The sequence below is a fragment of the Drosophila mauritiana genome, chromosome 2R, assembly GCF_004382145.1.
Source record: "Drosophila mauritiana strain mau12 chromosome 2R, ASM438214v1, whole genome shotgun sequence".
In the NCBI taxonomy this organism is placed as follows: Eukaryota; Metazoa; Arthropoda; class Insecta; order Diptera; family Drosophilidae; genus Drosophila; species Drosophila mauritiana.
In genome coordinates, this window is record NC_046668.1 from 20,667,666 (window position 1) to 20,684,132 (window position 16,467).

General features: G+C 42.9%; 1 protein-coding gene across 6 annotated transcripts in view; it reads right to left on the reverse strand.

The window, feature by feature from the left end:
• LOC117135967 (kazrin) overlaps nucleotides 1-16,467 on the reverse strand; it is a 38,477-nt gene that overhangs the window by 18,395 nt on the left and 3,615 nt on the right. For 4 of the 6 annotated variants that reach the window (XM_033296572.1, XM_033296569.1, XM_033296571.1 and 1 more), the window contains exon 2: nucleotides 7,595-7,629. Coding sequence is in view for 1 of the 6 variants with exons in the window: in XM_033296571.1 (XP_033152462.1) it covers nucleotides 7,595-7,612 (18 nt within the window). In the remaining 5 variants the exon portion in view is untranslated. Of the gene's footprint in view, nucleotides 1-1,796; nucleotides 2,084-7,594; nucleotides 7,630-16,467 lie in introns of those variants that run through there. The other 2 variants (XM_033296570.1, XM_033296573.1) reach the window with 2 other exon arrangements.

Genomic DNA, 16,467 nt, shown 5'->3' on the forward strand with positions numbered 1-16,467 from the left:
CCTTTCTCAGCCAGAAAACTTCAATGGAGCGAGAATGGAATGTGTGGGAGCTGCACAAATTACAATTTGAGCCAGGGCTCCTCCTCGAAAATGGGGAGCCACATAAACCATCTCCGCCCCTGTTGTTTGCCAAGCGATCTACATCGCCAGCAGAATGCTGCTCCTCCTTCGGCCGCAAAACTGACAGGAATCAGCTTTGCTGTGGATAAAGTTTTATGCCGAGAAACTCATTTAGTTTGCAATTAATTAGTGGCAGCCGGCAGAGCAGAGTTGAATTTGTGTTTTTAATTTGACTAAATAGATGCACCACTACCGAACGCTGGAGAGCTTGCACAACACGGCGGATGTAGTAGCATAGTTCTGACTGAGTTTTTCGCTAGGCGTGAAATGTAAATGCTTGACCCAATTGGCACGGGGCGTCTGAAGGGAAAAACGACGAAAAACAACCAACCGCCGACAACAAAATCATTTAAAATGTTTTCCAACCGGGGAAACGGCGAGCGCTAAAACTTTTTCTACGGCGCTTTCGGCGAAGACAACTTGAACACAATTTGATAACCTACATTTGGGGTCTTGGTAACATTAAAAATTTACACATGACGGAGTGGCCGGGGCGGTGGGGTGTTTTGGCCTTACTCGCAGTGCAAAAGTGGAACGGAGTGTTTCCTCAGCGTCCTTGAGCTCTTGTTTTTTATTTGGTATTAAGAGCATGTCAAGTGAGTCTGGCGAACACAGAGGCTGAGGCAGCATGGCTAAGTGAGTTTTCGTTGTTGCTCCTTGTCACAGGAAACGGATGTGTGTGTCTGTGTGTGTGTGTGCGTGGTTTGGCTTGAAGAGAGAGGGGAAATGGTGAGGGATGCGGGAGTAGACCGTGCCCGGAGGTGGGTGGCAAAAGTCTTTAAGTCTTTCGGCTTAATAGCTTTCAGTTTGCGACTTTCCTGGTCACAACCCGACCCGATTCTGGTCGCTTACCCCTTCTTTTGTCCCAAATCCCCATCACCATTTCAACCCCCTTCCGGGGCGCCGTGAGTTATTGTCGTGCGATTTATTACGCGACGCACTGTTGGTAGCCTTTGCTGCCTTTGGTGGGCCCACATGGCGTATGCGTAACGTATGGTCGTGGTAAAAACTCACGTAATATGCAACATTTACCGCCCGCGGTTTTCCGCCGCTTCCATTTGATTTATTCAGCCAGGTGGCATACTTTTGACCCATATGGCTTTGATTTCTTGAAAACTCAAAACCACCACGCAACACCAGCAAGTTAAAGCTATTACTCAAAGTGCAGTCACAGCTCCTTTGATATATGTCAGAAGTAAGCCTATTTTGTTTACGAAATGGTTTCTGCATTTTCTCTCTGTGCAGGTAAATATGACTGTCGTGTCTGGCAACAATTACTGGTGTTGTCATTAGTAAGAACACCACTCGGAAATTAATAAAGATTTGCACAGGCGCAAATCGGTTTAAAAATGCGTGCAAACACTTTGATTATTCATTCACAAAACCCAAGCGGCCCTAAATTCCCCAATGAGATAGTGCGTAATTCGCGACTGACACAGATTTTTCCCTATTCGCCTGCTCGCTGGCTTTCCTTTATATTTGCGCACAGAAACAACAACAAACAGAGTGACACACAAGTTCCAAAAAATTTCCCTGCTCCACGCACACTCACTCGCACAAATATTGACCGAATTTCACTGGCGGTGGTTTTCCCCCCGAAAATTCGATTGTTTTCCGCACTGTTTTTCTTGTTTTCGGCGATGCTGTGTCTGTCTGTTTGTTTTCGAAAAATTTACCTCGGATTCTGACTGGAAAAACAAGAAGGCCACATACCACGTGGCCAACAGTTGAAGTCAATGTTGGTTCTTTTATTTTCCTTTTTTTTATTTGGTTTTTCTGGCTTTCTAATTTGTTAGACACGCTTTGGTTGAAAGTTTTTTCGGCTATGCTCTTGTTGATTTTATTGAAGCACACACGCACACAAGCACACACTCTCCGCGAAGAGAGCAGGACAGAAAGAGAGAACGAGAGCGAGACCGAAAGATATGTGGGGAATAATTCAATTCTGGCGCTTGGAACGTCTCACTTGGCGAATCTCTCGAATGGCACTGAGCTCGAGTCCTTGGCATTTGGCTCGAGTGCCGTTTTGGCGGCGTCCCTGTGACGTCACGAAAGCTGAGGCACAGCGAGATGGGAAAAAGGATACGAGAGCGCTCCTGCGCATTGGCGAAAGCTCGCAATCGCTGGAGAAATACCCACCAGGGATCTCTCGAAAACCCGACCTAGCCTTGCCTTGGACAAGTGTTTGTTTACGTTTTCCATCCGAACGTCCCGCAAGAATCCTTTCGAATCCTTGTTGCTCCCAAAACGAAGGTCAACCTCTGGCTGTGAATCGCAACGACACCACCTCCGTTTTCAATTAATCAGCAAAATAAATTGTACTTTGTTTGGACGCCACAATACATTTTCCCCGCAATTTAACATGGCAGAAACAATTTGCAGACTGTGTGGTTGGGCCACACAGCCCGATTTTACTCTAATGAAATATCTCAAGACCAAAAATGTCAGTGGTTGGTTGCAACTGTTTGCGACAGAATGGGGGGAGTTACTATTTCAAAATATGAAAAGCCCCAAAACAATAAAAGAGGTTGGAGTGGGTAAATGTGGGGATGTTGCGCACTTTGAGGTTGCCAACGACAACTGCAGTCTGCATGCTTTCCTCCTAATTGTAAAACAATCTGACTGAACACTATCATTTGCGTCAAAAATTGACAAAGGAATCGAAAGTATGTGAGTATTGCACTCAAAGCTGAAAATGTATAATATGATCCCGACAGCAAATGCTCAAATTATTGTGAAAAGATTTAATGAACACGTGCAAAATATTTCAGTCAAAGAAATCGCATCGCCTCATCTATGAAAATTGATATTATTGTTCTCTCAATGTGATTGTAACGAAAATGGTATTTTCATTTAAAGTCTAAATGGTTTAATTGAGTTTGGAAGGGCTTAACAATTCTGACAGCTGTGATAAAAATGGCTTTCTGATTCAGATATTTGCATTTACATTTAGCTGGAAACTTTGATTCCTTGCTGAGTTTCATATGTAAGAGTTATTTTTTGCCTCTACTGCAATCCTTTCAATTACTACCTTTCGATTGGCCCGATAAACAAACCTATTTTCCCGCATCACAACTATGCAATCCAAAGCGGATTCGATTGCCATATCAACGTGTATGGGCGGAGTAATCCGAGTGAGAGCCATTGCAGTACATTATCCTGTGCTCACAGGACTTGAACCGGCTAAATCCCCTTACCTCTCCGTACCAGAGAGTGTAGTGTCATTCATAAGCACAAGTGGCAGACGTGACTAGCCGCAGCCACGTAGAGGGCTTTGCACCTGACTGAATCGGTCCGATATATCCTATATGCTCCTGCCATACCCCGCCACACCCTTCGAACCCTTCGCACCCGCAAACTCATGGACACGGGCACTGTTTGTCTTTATTTTGACTGACAATCATTGTGGTTGCCATCTGTCTGCCTGCGGAAATGTGAAGTGCAGCCATGAGATAACCGCCATCATCTGATGCTAATAAAATGTTATCAAATGAATGTCGAGCGGCTGCTGGGCCCATCCTGATGCCTTTTTTGTGGCTGTCCTGGCAGACGCCGCCATCGGTGCCAGGATATGTGTATCTGATATCCCGAACAATGGCGGCAGAACAAACGCACACACGGAGGCGCATCGATTACGGTGCTAGTTCATTCAACCCGGCTCCTCCATCGGAAAAGGCCTAGGATATACCATATGACAGAACTCCGACTCCCTCGACAAAGCCAAGACAGAAGACTTCCCGCCGAGAAGAGGCGGCGGGAGCACCACTATCTGCCACAGGTGACGCGTGAAAAATTCCACAAGCCATGGAAGCCGAAGGAAGCGCCTCTGCCATGCAATTCTTCCCTTTGTCGTAACTCAACTGCCATTGACAGCAAAGTGTCCCACTGACAGTCGTCGCCCCCAGCAACCAACCCATTTCCCTCCATCTACCCGCTTTCCCATTTCCCCCTGCCCACTTTTCCGACCTGCCGCCTGCAGAGCTGCGGAAAATCAACTACGACGACCTCAACCTTAAGAATTGAGCGATTTCAATGCAGTGAGAGAAGAATCTAAGATGCATTAGGAGCAACTAACGAATAATCTCTACTAGCTTCGAAATAATATGATATCAAGATCGAAGTGTGGGATCTCAACATATCATAGCAGATTCCACACATTTTGAATGAATGAAACGTTGGAGTAAAGATAGTGTTCCATACTTCAAGACACCCTTACTTTTTTGAGGTGTATTACAAGTCCCGGCCATCGTTTTGTCAAGCCAACCAATTGTGGGGACGGCATAGCCATTGTCGCTGCCTGACATCCACTCCATCCCCACCTAAAAGGGTGGAGGACATGAGGCGGAAGAGCTGCGAAAGAAATGGAGTTGCGGTGCCGCGTAGAATGGGGATGTTTATCAATGCCTTGCGCTTATCGCCGACAGCCGCCGCAGTCAGACAAGTGGAAAACTATACACGCCCAGAAAGCAGAGAAAAAATGGGAGTAGAAAATACATAAAACAGCCGGATGCGTTGGCTTGACAACTTATTTCAACATCTTGTTGTAACTGTTCGTTGTGCGCTTCCTATTTTCATTTATCGCAATAAACTTTTCCGCAGATGGCACTGCAAAAAGTTAGCAGATGGAAAGTGGAGGCAGTGGGCTGCTGTGGGTGGGAGCCGTCGCCAAAGTTTTCCCAATACTTTTTGAAGCCTTTGTTGCTGCCCGACCATTGTGTGCATATGAGCAAATATCTCATGGCAAAATATTTGCGTGTACATCTTTTACAATTCTTGTTATTGAATTCGATCGGAGTTCAAGGATGGCCAGATGCGAATATGCCAAATTGAAAATGCATTGAATTTTAAGCCGATTGGGGTCCAAAGAAACCACTCAACCTAAATCAGCTTACAGATGCATTGATTACCTCAATTAAGATCCCAGCCAGGGGACAGTAATGAATCGAATTAGTATGTAAATGTCCAGAGATAGAGAGTGGATGGTCAGGGCAGCAATTTCACAATTTCGCTAGGAGTGAGCTTTACACTACTTCCTTATTCTATACCCGTTACTTGTGGAGTAAAAGGTTATGATCGATTCTTTGAAAAGAATGTCATTGCAAAAATCGGACTATTAAGACTATGTATATAGTTTCTGCCTTACTGATTTAATATCTCCATCCTCTGATCTATCTGATTAACGGGTATCCAATAGTCGCGACACTCGACCATAGCGCTCTATCTTGCTCTCTCTCTTTCCGTTTCCGGATGTTGCTAAACGGTTTATCGCACTTCCCACTGCAATCGGATGAGAAGGAGTCTGAAGCGGAAACGGCGATATATTATTAATGTCTATTATAAGGCAGGCGAAGCCAATGCGGCGTATGCGCATTTTTTATATTTTTTATTTCGTTTTATTCCTCCGTTTTTATTACGGTCCTGCCCCAAGGCAACGACACATTTCTGCCAAATGTTTCTCCATTTATCCTTTTGGACCTCCCATCAGGATTCCCTTTCCCCATTTTGGCCCCCGCTTTTTGGGGCTTCCCCATGTTGTCCGGGTTTTATGGCAAGTTGCGAGTGCCGCGTCCTCAGCATCGCTTAATAAGTTTTTATTGCCCCAACTCATGCCAAGTGGGTGGCAGACGGACGTGTTCCAGCGGCGGTCGACCAGATAATCAGCGCCAGTTTCAATTTCAATTTCAGATGGCCACCTGGCCACGCCCACCAATTAACGCTGGCGAATTTGCCAAATACTCAAAGGACCCTCGGGTTTTCGTTCACATTGTCCTTGAATTGCGTGCAGCAGTTGCATGAAATTGCTTACTGGTAAATCGCTTTCTGTTTGCATTAATATAATTTGATATTTAAAATTTCACACATGCTTGTAGAGAAACGGTGTAAGAGTTCTTTAATAAAATATGATTTTGATGCTTTCTGTAACATCAACATTTGATTATGATTATTTCTTCGATAGTTGTGCATCAGATAAAATATTATAAGTTTGATATTTTATTTTGATATGTATGACAATTGGAGTTTCAATTTTGTGTTTATGTGCACTACCCAACATGGCCTCAAATCAACTGGAATATCGCAAGCAGGCCACCATCTTTTTCAGTTCCCTTCTTTTTTATTCATGCCAGAATATTTCGCTCATATTCGTATTTTTATGGCAAAGGGACGTGCTCCCTTGAACAGTTTATGTATGAGTTGGCACGGCCATCGATAAATCTTCTTCGGAAGTAAAAAATAATAAAAAACGAAAACAAGTTAAGCTACTTTTGTCATACTAGTCGAGGCAGGGCCAAATAACTTCAGGAGGAAAAACGGAGTTGGAAAAACACGCTTCGCCGGAGAGAACAAAACGCAGAGAGATCAAGATGGAAAAACTAGTTGTGTGATGGAGCCATTCCATGATGTTGGTTTTATACATCGGAGAAATTTCTCATTTAATTGGAGTCTCTTGTTGCGAACATAATCGCTTAAGGAAAACTTTCGCAGGACTTAAAATAGAAAAGGCCACAAGATTGATTTGACGATTACCAAATATAAAGGAGGTATAAAGGAGAAATGATAAAATCCCCGCTTATTTGCTCAATTATTATTATTTTAAAAATAATTGTTGCAAGTACACTTATCCAATTCACTTTTACTATATATGAAGTCGTTTTTTTTATTTAGCCAACTATTTTAATTGAATCAAGGTGTTGACTCCGTCTAATGTACTTTTATTTTAGCTGTTCCCTGAGAAATTTAAGGCCTCTTTAAGCTCCGCTCTCCAGTAAGTAGTACAAGCTAACCCGCAGCTTCCTTGTCGTCGTTTAATCTTTATGAATACTTTGCCCTGCGGAACGTAACAATGTAAACTCTCCGCCGCCGTAAACCACGAAAAAACGCGAGTACGTTGCGAAACCCACTGGGAAAGATTTCCGATGGCTTTGTCTCTGGCAAATTGCAGCCGTAAAAGCGAGTCCGGTAAGCGGTGGCTTAGCATCATCCGGAGGATCCGCAGGAGCAGCGACCTGCAGCCATATGCACTTAAGATGTCACACAAAAGTGCAGCGAAAGCCACATGTGTGGTGTGACCATCCTCTCCTTACTGTGGCATCCAGCGACACACCATCCTTTTTATATGGCGGACATAACTTTTCACCATACCGCCACGCCCTTTTACCCCTTTCATGGCTGACCAGCGATTAGTTCATTCTTCTCGCACTTTATGACCCAAGGAAGCAGGGAGAACTGCGAACTGGGAACTGGGTGGGGCTACTTTGCTGATATTGATCAAAGTTCAAGCTGGCATTTCCATACTGCCTTCCCATCCACTTTCACTAAAAGCTTTCCTTTCCCACAAAAGAATTGCCTGCATTTACTAAGCACTTGACCAAGTATTTGTCAGCCCGCTTGAACCAGTAACCCATATGCTAACACACCCTTGCGAACTCCTTCGCAAATGGGTCCCCCACGCCCCCGTGGTGTTCAATAAACTTACCAGGCCAGCAATTCGCATTCAATTAGTGACACTCTCTGAAATGAAATAAGAAAATCAGGAATGAGATATGGATATAGTAGTTCTCCAATTTCTAAAATGGTACAAAGCTAAGTAGACTGTTTCAATAAATTAAAGCTATGCGTTAGCTGGCATTTTCAGAACTCTTGTTTCTCGGTGCGGCAGTTTACATCCGTTTCGGCCATTTCAAAAATATATTGCATACCCCAAGGAGCCAGCCCCATGCCAAACCAAGACCAAATCCAAGTCGAGTCGACTGAGCACAGCTGCCTGCATCGGGCAAAGAGATTAAACTTGTCGGGCCACAGCCCAGAAATTATTCGTGGCTGCCGCCGCCTTTGTTGCTCCTCCTGCTCCTCCAGCTGCAGGACCCAGGACCCAGGATCCAGGATCCTGTTTTGTGCAGCGTTTTAATTGGGTTTTCTGCCATATTAGATTTCAGAGCCTCACTTGCTCGCCGGCTGATTCGCAGTGAAGTCAAATGCAAATCGACAAAATGGAAATAGTGAGGCAGGATAGCGCAACACTAGTATTCACTGTTTGTGTGGCCTAAATTAGCAGTCGTTCTCTAATTTCATGTTACGCATTATAATGTATAGGCGATAATTATGGCAACACCTTAAATGTTAAACCCTAAATCGCAAGCAACTTATCGGGCTTTTGTACAAGCAGCTTAATACATTAAGTACACTCAAGATTTATTTAAAATTCAAAGCCAATTGTTGAATTATTGAGAAGAAAATATCTTATTTGCATAGTAAAACGGGCAATTGAATGCCTTGAGAACCCAAACAATCGACAAACAAAGAACCCGTCTTGCTATTCATTTATGGAAGTATTCACATTTCCAGCCATGAACACTTGATTGCGGCTCTTGTTTTAATTTACGTACACTTGCGTGCAAACATTCCAGCTGAAAGCTCTTTAAGCTGGAAAAACAAACAAAAATCAGACGGATAAACGGACTTTAAATTTTTTGAACACGCAGCATGGCAAACAATTCCCTGAATGTGAATTTCAGGCAGTGCAAACTCAATCAAAGGCATGACAACCAGACTACCAACTCACTGAGGAGGATTTTTCCGGGCTTTCCACGTCGAGATGTTTCCCTCTCCGTGCGTTTTTCGTACGCCTGCTTAACCACGACGCAGATGCAGATGTAGATGCAGATGCAGATGCATATACAGATACAGATACAGATACATTTGTGTATTGAAATGCATATTTCGAGCACTCTTGCCCGTCCTTCGGCGCATTCCATTTGCATTCTCCACGAACATTTTCACTTAAGTCCTGCTCCACCTCAGCTGTCCTTACCTGTTGGCATTTTGTCGTGAATGCTTATGGCATTTCTTTAATGAGAAGTTCACCGGCAGAGACGGAATCATCGCAGCCGTCTTCATTACCCCATCTGGATCAGTTCATCTCCTCGTCTAATGCCACTTTGTAAGTGGTTATTTAGCGTAAGTAATGCAATAAGTCTGCTCCTTTTCTGCCCTCCATATATATGGTATCCATCTATCCGTCTATATATATATTTTCCGGCTCGCCTGCACCTGACTTTGCACAGATCCGTGTAATCCGCCACCGAAAAAGGACGCGGAAAGTGCAGGAAAACTATTTTCCACGGATGGCAGAGATGGCATAAGTAACTAAGAGATGAAACTGCAAAGTGAATTAGTGCGAGGCGAGTAGGAATGGGATTGGGAATGGAAATGCCGCCTGCACTCTAATTCGTTCCATAGAATTTTAATTGGCTTCTTGCCGAACACAAAGTTTAAACAGAAGTTAACTTTTTTCAGGTGTTTTCCAATTGTTGGTAACAAAGAGCAAATGTTTTCGCTGCCTTCTTTTCGCGTCTTCCCTCGACCAACTTTTGGAACTTATTTTTTTCTAAAACGAATGACGGAATTAAATGACAAAGTTTTTCCGTCATCGCCATTCAGAATGCATGAGCAGCGGTACTTAAGAGCAGCTGAAAATGAGTAGTTTTTCTTAAACTAAGAATGTTTTCCCCGCTGCATTTGTAATTTAAATGCGGCGTTTCTGTAGATCTCCACTAGATAGCCATAAGGTACCGAATAAATAATTTGCAGTTAAATGCAGCTGGAGATTTGCCGAGTCTTTCCTTAAGGCCAACTAGTAGTTAAATCTACGAGATGGCATTTCTGTATCTTTCTGCTTAAAGTTCATTGTGCAAAGGGATTATTAATTGTCTAGTTTTTATAAGAGTTTCTGGAGCAATTACTTTTAAGTGGCATTAAAAAAAAAGTTTAGTTCAGCTCTACCTTACATACGTGCATGAACTTCAAAATTTTTTTATAACTTAAGTTCACAAATCTCATAACTTTTCACTGCTTAACCACAAAAGGCTGAAGAGCTCGCCTGTTAATTAATTACTTAATAGGCTGACAAATTGACACTTGAACCTTCGAGTCAATATTTAGTTTCTCAATGAGCTGCACTTGGAAATTACCTAATTGATATTTAATACGCACGCCCATTGATATAATTAAAAGCTTGCCTACTGGCCATCAATTAAGTGACGTAAGTCTGCTGAAAATTCGTATGAATGTAAGATAATTCCGTACAAGAAAACGCAGCTTTACAGCTGTAGTAAAATACGATTGAAATTCAGTGGCCACACCCAGCAATAGTTGACAGCCTTCGATGTTCGATTCTGGCCGGCGAGACAACTGTAAACGCTCTATATATGGCTCCTAGTCCATAGATATATGTGGAAATCGGACGGATGGGGGGGCGTATGTGCCATAAAGAGACGTGCTGCGTACGTGACAATAAAATGAAATGTGTAATAGCCGCTGACGGCGAAAAGCTAACAAACTGGCGAACAGATGAAGCTCACGTTGCTCTTTTTTCGTGGTTTTCCGAGCGGAGGCAAAACTACAGAACTACAAAACTACTGTGCTACTACAGCATTGCGAATGCAACTGCAAGTTGACAAATTTATTATCCATGGCGATGGCAGCCGCCAGAACGCGACTCGAGTGCAAATGAGCACAAGGAACACCACAAACATGGCCAGTGAAAGATGGAGTGCAGTACTGGAATTCGCAACTCGCAGTTTGTATCTCGCTATGTATCTGACACAATGTATCTGACACAAAAACACTGCGGAAAACGCGGCAAAAACTAATCAAATTCGCAAGTAAACAACATTTAATGCTGGCTCACTTTTTGTCACATTCCAGTGAGTAAGAGGGAGGTACGAAATTGACTTAATTGAATAAAAAATTGCGTAAATTAAATTAACAAAGGCTAAACTTTTTTTAGTACCTTATTGATATAGTTTTGCGGAATATACCTAAAGGCAACATGGTGGTGATAGGTATTACAATTCCTTGGATTTTTTTAAACAAAAACATAGTTATTCGCGTTTTAATTTAGTCACAAAGCAATTTATTCAGCGAATTTCTCGTGTTTTCTCTTTCTCTTATTCCTAGCACAATTGTTTGCAGTCTAAACCAATTAATAATGCATTTGACCAAGATGCAGCTCCGGCTATGTGTCTCCTGCCACATCCTCTTCTTCTTTATTTCCGTGTGTTTTTCCTCGAGACTACATGAAAAATGAATTGTGCCTGCAGGGGGCCAAGGTTGGAAGAAAGGCGAGCTCCCACTGGCGGGAATAAGCTCCTGGCCAGGACCTCGACTTGCCCAGGCAGACAGGCACGAATTTAATAAAATGGGAGGGGACAGGCAAGGATAATATATATGGAAGGTGTATATAATCCTAAAGCAGGCAGAAAGAAAGGAAGGAAGCAGGCAAATATGTGAAACATACGAGCGGAAGCAGGGAAAATATGCAGCCCACTCGAGGTGTGTCCTCCAGCAGCGCCACCTGTTGCTCGCATGCCGCACTTCAATGCATTCGAAATTGCTTAGCGGAAGCTAGGGATACAGGATATCGGGGATACAGGATATAGGGGATACTGGATATGGGGAAGATGGCAGAGCAGGGAGACAGGCGACAGGAAGCGTAGTCGCAGCGAAAATTTCATTTAAAATGTGCGCCATAAGTACGCATTACACACACTCAATTTCCTTTTCCATTTTCCGACGGCCAACTCCTCGCCCTTTCCCAAGCAGAAGCTTTCGGTCCACACATGCGGCGCTTTTCCAGCTGCCGTCGCTTATCAAGCCCCCTGAAACTCCCGTCAAAAATTCCGTATTGCCCCCCTGATGGCGGTAATGTCGGCATTTTATGCGTTCCTGGCATTTTGTGGCTGCTGCTGTGGCTGCATCTGCATTTGCCGCCCACTTCTCCGCCCCTGGATGTGTGCTTAAATTCCTCACCAGGAGCAGTTGTCGCCTGGCTCACGAAGGTATACGTTTCGCATTATCCTGACACTACTGATGCACAGAGAAAAAGTGCACACGATAAACCTTAGGCTCCGATGGGATTTGGCTTGAAGAAAAGTTTTTCACATTTGCTATGAGACAGGGTTGCAATGTTTTTAACACTTCGGGAAATATAATAATTTATATTTTTAGTTATATACAAAGTTTAATACTTAAGAGAAGTGACACTACACATCTATCATAATAGATATATCAACCTTCTAATTCCGTACAAATGGCGATCATCCAAAGATAACCCATCGTAATTCCTCCTTATATATGAGGCACAATTTCAGTCCAATCCGCTTGGAACTGCACATTAGCCCGCAAACGGGGATGGGAAATGGCACCCCTGGGGCCTGAAAATCGTATATAATAGGATTTCGGACCACTCCACAATATATTTCAATTAGAGAACAGCATTTCGGTGGAACCAGGTGCTGTGCGCCAGGAGGGATTAGGTGATTACACTGACCAGACGTTTTGGACTATATGGGCATGTGTCTGCGCCACCGATAACGACGGAGAGTTGTAAAATTTTTCCAAAAACTTCGGGTGAAAACAACATGTCGAACCCCAAGGAAAGTGCTTTAAAATTGCGAGTGCTGGAGACACAAAAAAAATCTCACTGAAAGGAAGCGTACAGTCAAAGCGAAAGAGAAATGTGGAGTGGGGCAGGGCAGAGGATGACTTTATGACTTTTCAATCCACTTGTGCTTCCTGCTCCATGTCTGGAACAGCCCCTAAATAACCCCTAAAAAAACACCCCCTTCGACCGCAGATAACAGGAGCTAAAACCGCATCAAATCATTTCGTGCTAATGGAATTGCTTCAATGCTGATGGAATTTTTATGGTCCAAGAGGGCTTAAGCCAGGGGGTTTTCGACACAACGCAATTTTTCAGCAGCCAACCCAGCAGCAATGGAAAACAGAAATATTTAAAAAATTTCCCACAGTTTTTCAGCCGCTTCCGTGTTGTTTATGGGTATTTGTCAATAATAATGAATGAATGAATGGATGAACGGATGGATGTTTGGTATTCCTGGTCGGATAAACAGTATTCCCTTTTTCGATTGAATTCAATGGTCTTTGGGATCGGTCCACAAATAATATTCCCCATCAAACGGGAATTGCATAAATCTGCATTTAAAGCGTTTGGACCAGATAAAAAGCCAATAACAATTTACGATGGCCACTGTCAAGGTAGTCAGAAGTGTCGGGGTGATATTGGATTGCGAAGAGGGTGGAAAAACGGCGAGGTGTCGGGGGTTAATACATCAAAAGAAATTAAAAACACAATCGACCCCAGGGAAAACAGTGGAAAAGCACCGATGAAATAGAAAACGTAAATCAATCGAAACAATGTTGTCATAAAATAAATCGAAGTTTCCAAAAAACACCGCAGCTTTGCTTTATTTGATTTTAGTTGTGCAAAAATACAACTTTTTAGAGATTTCTATTGCACAGCGACACAAAACCCAGCCAATTGAAACATATTAATTTATACTTTAACTATATTACCATACATTACAACGCATTAACATTAATTGGAAAAAAGTTTCTTGTGGCATCCACAACAAATTAATTATTCAACCCAGCTTTGTTTCGGTCAAATTAAAGATTAAAATTAAAGTCTTTGTGTTCTAGAATTGTTTTTGCATAGACTTGTAGAATTATTCATTTTTTCATACTTTTTCTTTGTTAGTTTTATGCCAGAAAAATCTGTTTAATTATTTTCCCGCCACATTGTTTGGAATAACTTTTTTCTCAATTCCTCTTCCATTGGCTTATTGTGGATATGCATATAAGCGTCAATATAATGGTGAAGTTTGTTTAATTAAATTTCCACATATTTGTTTAAATCAATATAAACTCGGTGCACAACTTCGGATTGAATGTGTTTTCTACGACTATGCGACTTAGTGAATACAAATATGTTCGAATTTTTCTTCTGTTAGCAGATGGAAAACTAATATGTAGCAAACGATCATTGTTTTCGTGACTTTAGACCACAGTAGCCGGGTCTCAGAATAATGAACAAACTCCTGACTGCGACCAAACAAACCGAAAGGGGGGCATTTCTGGCGAGGAAGGGGTGAGCTGAACACGTCGTCTGCCAACAGCACGTGTCATCCGCCCCGTGGGCAAATTGTGGGTTGTGGGCGGGAAAAGGTGGGGGGGCGGGGCGGTACCGCGGGGAAGGAAGTCCGCCAACGTCAGCCAAAATGTCACTCGACGATGAGCAAATAAAACTACCGAAAAATGAACATGAAACCGGTAGTTGGGGGGAGCAGGGAAGTGGAACAGAAACGAAAACCTGACAACCCTGCCAAGTGGGCCATGTTTAGCAGACTGTTGCTTTAGCACTTTTCGTGTGGGTACTTTTCCCTCTGTCTTCTTGGCTCCACATATCCCAGTCTTCATTTGGAAGCCACAGCTTTGAAAAGGATACTCTGTATAATTACGCACACAAAAATATATTTCTAATCTAATTTGATGCACGAAATGTGGCACGTTATTTAAGTTTATTTATGTCGCAAGTTAATAAGATAAACTGGATAAGAGGCGTTATTTTAAATAGAAATAAATATTATATATGGGATTAGAAATGTAAAATCTTATATAGCAGGAACATCTGCATCACTTTGTACCTTCTTCGTTTTCTTGCTGCTCAATTGAGCCCATTGGCTTTAGTTTTTGGCCCTTTTTCTGATGAACAATTACCTGTGGGTCCTGTTGCAAGGATAACCGGGGTTGAATGTGCATGACCCACAATGAGCCCGACCACCTGCACCCCGAATCGTCACCACCCACCTGGCATTAACATGGATATACGGAGGTGAACCAAAATCGTTTTTGTGGTTAACTGGGTGGTTTATGGTTACACATTCGCCCTCCTCTTCTGCCCCATCGCCTTTGTGGGGCTCTCTTTCGCTCCGCAGGCCAACTAATAAATGGGGGCGAGCAGTGGGCGTGGTCGCCCATTTGCTGACCGCATTTACGGAGCTGGCCTCCATTTGTCCTGCTTTGTCTGCAATTAAAAGCAGGCAGTTCAAAGAAACTCAAGCAAAGCCAGGTACACTGGGGAAAAAAACCATCCCAACTTTATGACAAGTAATCAAGTTTTTAAAATGCCCTCGCTCTGCTGACATTTATCTTTATAATTCATATTTTTAGATAAAATTCTAAATTACAAAAGTGAATTTTCCGTGTAGCCCAAATCTGTAAGCATTTGATGTTTTTTATAGCCAACAACATCCGCGTTGTCATGGGGGTTATGACAATTTCCCCACAGATGTCATCGAGATGGTATTTTAATTCATTTAATTAAAAGTTTAATTACATTTCTGTACAGCGCCGGATTTGGCAGCCATGAACTCCGTGACATCTGCCAGGCCCATTAAGGCAATGCGGATTTCAAAATGCCAGCAGCGACTATCGCAGCATTTTTTGACCACTAATTTCGTTTTGATGGCGATTCGGATTGGGATTTGGATTCCAATTCCGATTTGGATTCGGTCATTTCCCCGCTGGACAGCACAACAATCGGTGACGATTTAATTAATTCGAGCCTCGAGTCCATCAAACAAAAGCCGGAATGATAGAAACGGAATCCGCCGGAGCGCGAATACAATGAAAATTTATTCGATTCAAGTGCCAGCCACCCACCATCAGTCAGCCAGTCAGTCACCCACCGGTCACCACCGAACCACCCACCCACATACATATAGTATACTCGTATACCCACCTCCCATATGTCCGATGCCTGCTGAGCCCGGGTTTATCATTCTGATCACGTAACTTGTGTGTGCCACCAGCACTTTTTCATTTTCATTCACTTAGGCCGCTCGGATGGTGGAGCATGTGGTGTTTTCGAGCGGGGGCATCTTATAGAGTCTGAGTCTCTTGCCCTATAATGAAATGATTTCTCTTGACGCTTCGCCGATTCGCGTGGGCTGTGATTTCTTGCTCTGGTTGCTCCGGTGGCTCCAACTTGGAGCTCCGGCTTGGAACTGAATGGGATGGCACTAGCGTCTTCCTTTTGCTTTCGTTCGGCTCGGTCGTGCATCATTAACCCACTGGCGACCAACGAGGGACTGACATTGAACTCACACTCACGCTTGTGCGTTTGGCTGAGTGCCAAGGAATTCAGAAAGTTGTAATTCAATTAAAGTTTAATTGGCCCGCAAGCAATTGGCGTAACTTGGGCAATGAATGTTTTATAACAATTTAAAATCAAATTTCTGGCAGATTTTCTAGAGCATCGAATATTTAGTTTATCTCAAGTGCACTTGTGTGGTACCTTGCTTAGAAAAACAATTGTAACTATCTTAACATGTTAAAAAAATGTACAAAACCCATTCTTAAAATTTTTGTAATGAACAATTCTGATGAATGAATCAAAGATACAAACTAATTTGCGTGCATAAACGTATTTTGGAATTTGGTTGAGGCTTAAACTAGAATTTACTACTGTAGTTGAAATGAATCGTA